Genomic DNA, 9,168 nt, shown 5'->3' with positions numbered 1-9,168 from the left:
ATCTTCCAATTCATAATCCGAATCGCTTCACGAATATTGTAGAACTCATATTCTATTTCTCCCATATATGCTTCTTATATTGTTTTGGTAATCACACGTCTTATTATTCGAGTTCGAATTTGTAGCAAAATACGAGTTCTTACCGAAAATAGTGTTTTCTTGAAACATCGATTCGAACGGAAATCTCGACCACTTTCACTCCAAAACTTACGAAAATCACACTCTTGAGGGTAAAAGTACAAGAATCACTCAAAAACGTCACTAGCACACCAAAATTTCGATAAACATCTCGATCTAGACATTCGCGGGCTAATCTTAAGTTCTTAGACGTTTTTTACGAAATAGGGAGGTGCGATTCGTGAAAGCACCTTGCCTTGGACTACTGAAGGTTTAGGTTGAGGATTCTCAGATCTTCGGTGTCGATTTTTTATCAGATTCTTCTCCTCCAACCTCAAAACCCTAATCTCCTTTCTCAGATCTTCGACATCGATTCCATCATTGTGCCTAAATTTTGGAAATCGTAAAAGGTCTCTTGAATTATAGTAAATTTAATTATATTATTTCACCACTTAAATAAAAATAATTAATAATTAATGTCTAATTTTACCTTAAAATTTGTTACGGAAAATTACTAAAAAGAAATCAAAGAATATTGACTAAAGTAGAATATAGTTGTGCATATATTAATAAATGCTTTCCAAATTTTATGAATAAAACAAACTTAACGTCACCTCAAAAGTGTTACGAGGAAAGTAATAATAGTTATAAAATAACGTATTGTTTTCAGGCCCAAAAAATCTCAACCAGCTTTGGTGCAATCAGTGGGCTTAAACGACACGGTCATATTGTCAATATCATACCCAACCAAAAAATTTGCCATCATACTGTTCCCGATGAGTGCGTCCTTGTCGTCAACACTCATCGCGGTGAAGCAAAAGGACCCATCCGGCATCTTATTGAAAGTCTGAATCGTACTCAATCGCAGATCCACGCCGCCGTCGAAGTGCAAAGTCATCACCAAATCCCCCAAATTATCTTTGTAGCAAAGAGTATCATCGTCAATGGGCTTCGACGGGATATGCCGCCGAACTTCAGCAGCCAATCGTCCGTACAATTCTTTGGGGAGGAGAGTCGGCGGCGTGCCGGTATCGAGAACCGCATTCCCCTTGGCTGGAGGTCCCGACGTACTGTACGGAACGAGGGTTTTTCTGACGGAGATTCCCGTGAGGGTGAGAGAGTAAGATGTCTGGTCGGATGTTCGAACGAGTTGGGCTGTGATGACTCCGGGTCCTTTAACTTCAGAACCCGACCCGATAGAGAGGCTACTTGAGATTCTCGGGTCGGTGTTGTATGGCATCAGACAAAGGGAGAACTTTCTACCGCCGACCGATGGACCTATCTGTGAATATGAAGTTACATTAACTATAAGGTTTTGAACTTTATAGTTATTTAAATAAGATGCTAATAATGTTTTTAAAAATATTAATAATAATTGAAATTGATAATATATATATACTTGAGAAACGAAGGAAATCGCTCCTCTTCCAAATCCGATCAATCCCATTTCATTGGCATTAAACGTTCCACTATTATTATGTCCGCAACCAAACACCACCCCAGGAAACGACGTCGTCGCTCCAGACCTCGAAGTTACAACCATTTTTTCACTCGCCAATTCTCCCTGCGTAGATCCGCTTCCATACCCATAGCTGTACTTACACGTGTCGGTGCCGGAGCACGCCGCACCAGACCCCCTCAAATGGCACTGCGGCGACTTGCAAGAAAGGATTCGAAAGGTTGACGATTTTGAAGGGTCGTAAATCGGATTCGTTTGCTGGTAACATTTCGCACATGGACGACACTGAGCCCAAAATAAATCGCTGCCAGTGTCGAGGATTGCATGCACCTCTGTCGGCGGCGTTCCGATGGCGATTTTCACTATAAATTCGCTGGTTTCCGGCCAAATTTGTGATTTGGCTGCCATCGGCGAAACGTTGCCGGGTGAGAGACGGCGGCGGATGAGTTCCAGCTTGAGACCACCGCCTTTGCCGGCGGTGGACTCGGCGATGGAAAGTAGTGTGAGAAGGAGAAATATAGTAGGCGCCATGGGATTGCATGGATTTTAAATTTCTTTGTTTTATTTATACGCGTGAGAGAGATAATGACGTGGAAATTGAAATTATTACGTAGAACTAGGAAAGGATGGCAGTGTTTTTGGTAAAGCTCACTGTTTTTTTAATATAAAAATAGAATGTTATTTAAGTATTTATTTAGTTATTTCTATTTACTCAGATCGTATTAAATTTTCATATTTCCAACCCTTTATTAAATTTAGTTTTAATCTAAATAAGGTAAAAAAAAAAATATTTAAATATGAGTATATTTCTTATTTTATTTTAATAGTGTTATTTAAATAAAACTATGTAAACTTTTAAAATTAAGTAATTTTTTTTTTAATTTTTTAAAAAAGCAGTATTTCGATTATTAAAAATAAAATCTTTTATTTAATTTAACTAATTAAATAAATTTAATGTATTTCTGGATGATTAATTAACCATTTATAATCACGTACATTTATTTATTTTGATTAACTAGAAATTAAAATTAGATCTAAATAATATAATATCTGAATATTTATAATTCTACTTTAATAATTATTTTGGAATAAATGAATTAAATAAAACCATAAAACTTTTAAATTTATCTTATATATGGTAATTTATTAATTAATTAAGGATTGTTATTATTAATTATAACTTTAATTCTAGAAAGGAAAATACTTTAATAAAGTGTCCCAAAAAAAAAAAACCTAAAATAAAATAACATAATGAGTATGAGTACGTTAATAGTCAAAGTTAGCAAGGTTGAGAAAAGTTTTAAAATTGTGGTAAATAATAATGAATGCTATAATTTTAAATTTTGAACAAAAACTCATATCAAACAACGTTGTAGAACACAAGGGTAACTTCAAAATTGTTAAAATCATTTGAAGTTCAAAATTATTTTAAAACATATTTTAATCATTCAAATAACCAATTATTATTTAACTTTACATTTCATAAAAATCGATTTCGAATATTTATAAGAATATCAATTTTGAATATTTATAATTATGTTATTGTCATGACCCAATTTTCGAGGCTTCAAAAAACCGAATCGTGACTAAAAAGACGAAATCGAAAACAAATAAAATTAAAAAGAAAATAAAATAAAAGATAAAAATCAGATAAAAATTAAAACAAGAAAAGGAACGGTATGAATATTTCATCAGTTTTATCGATGATTCTTCAAGGTATGGCTATATTTACCTAATGCATCACAAGTTCGAAGCTCTTGAAAAGTTCAGAGAGTATAAGACCGAGGTTCAGAATCGATGAGGAAAAACTAGGTCATCGAATGAAAAGAAGTTCATGGTTAGCTCAAGATTAAGATCGAGTTACCTAGGTCATCGAATGAAAAGAAAATCAGTCTCAATAGTAAATGACATTATAAAGTGAGAGTAATTTTCTTCATGGTCCGATCTTATGCAATACTCATGACATAGGACGCCCCCACTCACATGTCTCCGCATGTACAATTTAGTGATCACATTGTTTATGTCATATACAAAAGTGGGCCACATCCATAATGTCCCTAGGATAAGGTACTCAGCCATATCCCTGTACTATAGATCATTTTGACTATATACTTGAAATTGATCCACTCTTATGTCTCTACATATAGTTCAAGTAATCATACTATAGTCAGAGTGTTCTTAGTTTATTCGATTTAGATTAATAATCGTAAAATTCACTTTATTCAATAGCAATCTTTACTGAATAAACATCGATAATAACTTTATTGAAAATAGAATATGTTTTGTTCACAAACTATGAGATTTATGGCATAAAACCCAACAAGGGGCACATCAAAGAAGGACAAGGTATTCTTCTTTATAAACGGGTTACAACCGTGGGCCAAAAAAAAAAAATACACGAGAAAAATATCCAAGACCTAGCTACCGCAATTGCCAGCGCCAAGAGACTCCTAGACTTTGGGAACGAAGCGGTTTACCAAAGAAGAACAACATAGGCCCCAAACACTGGGGCAAAACATATAAACCGCAAGGTCATCGAAATGGAAGCCCCAATAGGCCAAACGGATGTAACAACAGACCAAGCGGGTGGACAGACAGACCTCCTTAGAACAATCAAGCGGGGACATCTTGATAAGATAAGGAACCACTACAAGGGGAGTAAGATTCGGATTACCTTGTTGATCGAATATCCCAAGACAAGAACATTGTTTGAGATTCGAATCACTCCACAAGCAAGATTGATCACGTCGAGCTTGAATGATTCTACATGCAACCTAAACTACATAGAATTGCAAAGAAACTTAGTCATTGGCTAAAGAAGAGCACAAATGCTTCTTTTACTACATTTTCCAAGTCTCTTACAAATACAACATACATGGCTTTATATAGCCTGAAAATGAAACTACTAGGCATTCCAAGAGTTGTAACATTCATACTTAATGGTCATAATTAACCATTACGTAATTGTAACCTAAAGTAAATAAAAAGTCCTAAAAACTTTAAATTGTAACCCACCCAAAATTTATAACAATCAAACTTCACTCTTCTTAAATATGGCATGCATTGAAACATCTTTTGATAATTTTGACAACCTTTTCTTCACATCGTCATTGAAGTATATTGTATGATTGATGTTTTTTGGTTCATATCATTCTCCACTTCTTCAAGAGAATTCATCCTCGAATCTATTTGTGAAACTTTGCTGCAAAAAATAAGTTATGGAAATACGATGGACCTCACAACACTCTCTCACGAGTATTGATAAGATAAGGAACCACTACAACGGGAGTAAGATTTGGATTACCTTGTTGATCGAATATCTCAAGGCAAGAACATTGTTTGAGATTTGAATCACTCCACAAGCAAGATCGATCATGTCTAACTTGAATGATTCTTGTTGATCAACTATCTCAAGGCAAGAACACTTGCTTGAGATTAGGGATAAAAGAGAGGTAGTTCTCTTAAGTACTGACTCCAGGTCTTGAACAAGGGGCCCCACCCTCTCATTGGCCTGAGAGGGATTCGGTTTATTGGTTGGACCACAAACCAATTGTTTATTAGAGGATCAATGAGACATAAGAAACAAAAAGTAACTTCAGGGGTAAAACAGTAAATTGACCCAGCTCTTGTTACGAACAACCTGTGAAGGATCGACTTACTAATCATGGTTATATCAAATGGATAGAAATATATCTATAGTGAGGGGAGTGCATGATCTATAGGTCCATTAGGTTCCTCTTCTAGCTCATATCGAACTAAACCATAGAACAGTGTGATGAGTGAGTTCGAAGTGTTCAAATTCAAATTAGGGAGAATGCGCTACATATATATGATATATTTAACAGCATTTTTGTTTTATTTACAAATTAAACAAAAAGAGAGAATCTGAGATATTTAAATAAGATTTAAATATCTTAATCAAATATGTGTCGAAATTAATTGGGATTGGCATTTGAATTAATATTAAGTATTAATTAAATAGTTTAATTAATCATTTAATATTACTTTAATTTGAATTAATAATTAAAATTGATGGTTGAATCAAAATGAAGAAAGTCAAAATGTTGACTTCATTTAATGGAAAAATACATGTTAGTAGAATTTTGAGGTGTCAAAATTTGGTTAACTCAAGCATGCATGCTTGCCACATAATCCCCAAACATTTGAGGGAGAGACCATGGAAGAAGGTATCATAATTTACAACAACGAGTTCCTTATGATGATAGAATTGATCGTAACGTGGGGAGCATCAAATTAAAACTTCCCAAGTTTTATGGCAAAATCGATCCAGAGGAGTACCTTCAATGGGAGAAAACGGTGGAGTCGGTGTTCAGCTGTCATAATTTTAGTGATGAAAAGAAGGTACTGTTATGCATTGCTCAATTCAAACAATATGCTCAAATTTGGTGGGATAAATTGATGTCAAGTAGGGAAGAAATCTTGAAGCACCAATTGATTCATGGGTCGAGTTCAAAGAGTCCATGAGGAAGCGTTTTGTTCCACAATATTTTCACCGGGACATGGCGCAAAAGCTTCAAGCATTGAAACAAGGACGAAAATCTGTGGAGGATTATTACAAGGAGATGGATACATTGATGGATCGACTTGAACTCGATGAGGACATGGAGGCTCTCATGGCACGGTTTCTTAATGGGTTAAACACAGAGATTGCGGACAAGACTGATTTACAGCCTTATTCTAATATTGAGGAGTAGTTGCACATTGCAATTAAGATCGAGAGGCAAATCCAACGAAGGTCTCAACGGTATTCTTCTAAAACTTTTTCCCAATTCTACTTCTACATGGAAAAGGGATAGTAAGAACATTGATTATAAGCATAGAAATCAAGAGATTAATGAGAAGCCTCAAGCTAAATTTGAGAAAGAGGAGAGTTCTAGAACAGGGAAAGAAAAAGTAGAAAAGTCTAATGTTCGAAATAGAGATTTAAAGTGTTGGAGATGTCAAGGGGTAGGACACTATAGTACAGATTGCCCAAATGCAAGAATTATGACCATCAAGGAGGGAGAAATTGTTACGGATGACGAGGCACATGACGACATAAATGAGGAAACTGATGAGAGTGAGGAGTTTAGTGAAGAGGACCCTACACATATATCTTTGGTTACTCGACGAGCTCTAAACACCCACATTAAGGAGGACGGCCTAGACCAAAGGGACTTGTTTCAAACTCGGTGTCTTGTTCAATCTGTACCATGTAGTGTTGTAATTGATAGCGGTAGTTGCACCAATGTTGTGAGTTCCATTCTGGTCAAAAGACTTAATTTAAAGACACAACCACATCCAAGACCCTACAAGCTTCAATGGTTGAATGATTGTGGGGAAGTACGGGTAACTCAACAAACTCTTGTTTCTTTTACTATTGGAAACTATGTTGATGATGTTTTATGTGATGTTGTATCCATGCATGTTGGAGATTTACTACTGGGGAGCCCTTGGAAATTTGATCGTCGGGTAATGTATGATGGGTATGCAAATCGATACTCTTTTACTCACAACGGTAGAAAAACTACTCTTTTTCCATTGTCTCCAAAAGATGTATTTATTGATCATTGCAAACTTGAAAAGAAAAGGCAAGAGGCTGANAGATCATTGCAAACTTGAAAAGAAAAGGCAAGAGGCTGATGCAAAAGCAGAGATTGAAAAAGAATCAAGTGTAAAAAAGAGCTTGAAGGAAAAGCAAGAGAGTAACACTCAGCCTAGAGAAAAAAAAAAGAGAGAAAAGCCAAATCAGTAAGCTTGTATGTTAGATCAAGTGAGGCTAGGAATGTTTTGATCTCTAACCAGACTATTCTTGTACTTATGTGCAAGGGATCTTGTTACTTTACTAACATGCTTAACCCTTCTTTGCCTAGTGATTTTGTTGTGCTTTTGCAAGAGTTTGAAGATTTATTTTCCGAGGAGAAGCCTAGTAGTTTGCCACCACTTAGAGGGATTGAACACAAGATTGACTTCATTCCTGGCGCGCCCATTCCAAACCGACCAGCTTATAGGACTAATCCAAAGGAGGCTGAAGAGATACAAAGGCAAGTAAGTGAACTCCTTGCTAAAGGGTATGTACGTGAAAGTTTGAGTCCTTGTTCTGTTCCAGTTATTCTTGTACCTAAGAAAGATGGTTCTTGGCGTATGTGTGTTGATTGTAGGGCTATAAACAAGATAACTATAAAGTATAGGCATCCAATTCCCAGATTAGATGATATGCTTGATGAATTGCATGGATGTAGTCTTTTTACTAAGATTGATTTAAAATCGGGTTATCATCAAATTCGCATGCATATTGGGGATGAGTGGAAAACAGCTTTTAAAACCAAGTATGGTCTTTATGAATGGTTGGTTATGCCTTTTGGATTAACTAATGCACCTAGTACATTCATGAGACTAATGAACCATGTCTTACGAGAATACTTAGGTAAGTTTGTGGTTGTTTATTTTGATGACATCCTTGTTTACTCTAAATCTTTAGATGATCATATTACCCATGTACGCAATGTTTTGACTACTTTAAGAAACGAATGTTTGTATGTAAATTTAAAGAAATGTAGCTTTTGCATGGAAAAAGTTAACTTTCTTGGGTTTGTAGTTTCATCTAATGGTGTTGAGGTTGACGAGGAGAAAGTGAAGGCTATAAAAGATTGGCCTACACCTAAAAATGTAAGTGAGGTAAGAAGTTTTCATGGTCTTGCAAGTTTCTACCGTAGGTTCATTAAGAATTTTAGTACAATTGCTTCACCCTTGAATGAACTTGTTAAGAAAAATGTATCCTTTATATGGGAAAAAGATCAAGAACTTGCTTTTAATACTTTGAAAGAAAAATTGAGTTCTGCTCCCTTGCTTGCATTACCTAATTTTGAGTCTACTTTTGAAATTGAATGTGATGCTAGTGGAGTAGGGATAGGTGCTGTATTAATGCAAAATCAAAGACCTTTGATGTTCTTTAGTGAGAAGTTGACTGGTGCATCTTTGAGGTATCCAACTTATGACAAAGAGCTTTATGCTTTGGTTCGTGCATTGCAAACCTGGCAACATTATCTTTGGCCTAAGGAGTTCATTATTCATACGGATCATGAAAGTTTAAAGCATTTGCGAGTACAAAATAAACTCAACAGACGACATGCTAAGTGGTTAGAATTTATTGAAACATTCCCTTATGTCATAAAATATAAACAAGGTAAGGAGAACATTGTTGCAGATGCATTATCACGAAGGTATGTCCTCCTCAATACTTTGAATGCTAGGTTGTTGGGTTTTGAACACATAAAGGATTTGTATCAACATGACATGTTCTTTGCTCCTTTTGTTGAATCTTGTGAAAAAAGACTCATTGTGGATAATTACTTGTTGTTAGATGGATTTTTGTTCCGAAAAGGCAAACTTTGCATACCTTCTTGTTCCATCCGTGAGCTACTTGTGAGGGAAGCTCATGGAGGTGGTTTAATGGCACACCATGGAGTTTCTAAAACTTATGATATGCTCTCTGAACATTTTTTTTGGCCTAAAATGAGACATGATGTTCATAAAGTTTGTGCTCGTTGCATAGCATGTAAACAAGCTAAGTCTAGGCTTCAACCACATGG

The 9,168-nt window shown here is 35.6% G+C and overlaps 1 protein-coding gene across 1 annotated transcript; it reads right to left on the bottom strand.

Annotated features, from left to right (window-relative positions):
* Positions 1-799: 799 nt before the first annotated feature.
* On the bottom strand, positions 800-2,107 carry LOC111473895 (aspartic proteinase CDR1-like). Its single transcript, XM_023119242.1, has 2 exons — positions 1,517-2,107; positions 800-1,399 (listed from the first exon to the last, which is right to left on the bottom strand). The coding sequence occupies exons 1-2, from the start codon at positions 2,105-2,107 to the stop codon at positions 800-802; spliced, it is 1,191 nt and encodes a 396-aa protein (XP_022975010.1).
* Between the last annotated feature and the right edge of the window lie 7,061 nt (positions 2,108-9,168).

This window comes from Cucurbita maxima, unplaced genomic scaffold (genome assembly GCF_002738345.1).
Source record: "Cucurbita maxima cultivar Rimu unplaced genomic scaffold, Cmax_1.0 Cma_Scf00184, whole genome shotgun sequence".
NCBI classification, from domain to species: domain Eukaryota; kingdom Viridiplantae; phylum Streptophyta; class Magnoliopsida; order Cucurbitales; family Cucurbitaceae; genus Cucurbita; species Cucurbita maxima.
This window is presented reverse-complemented; position numbering and strand designations above follow the sequence as displayed.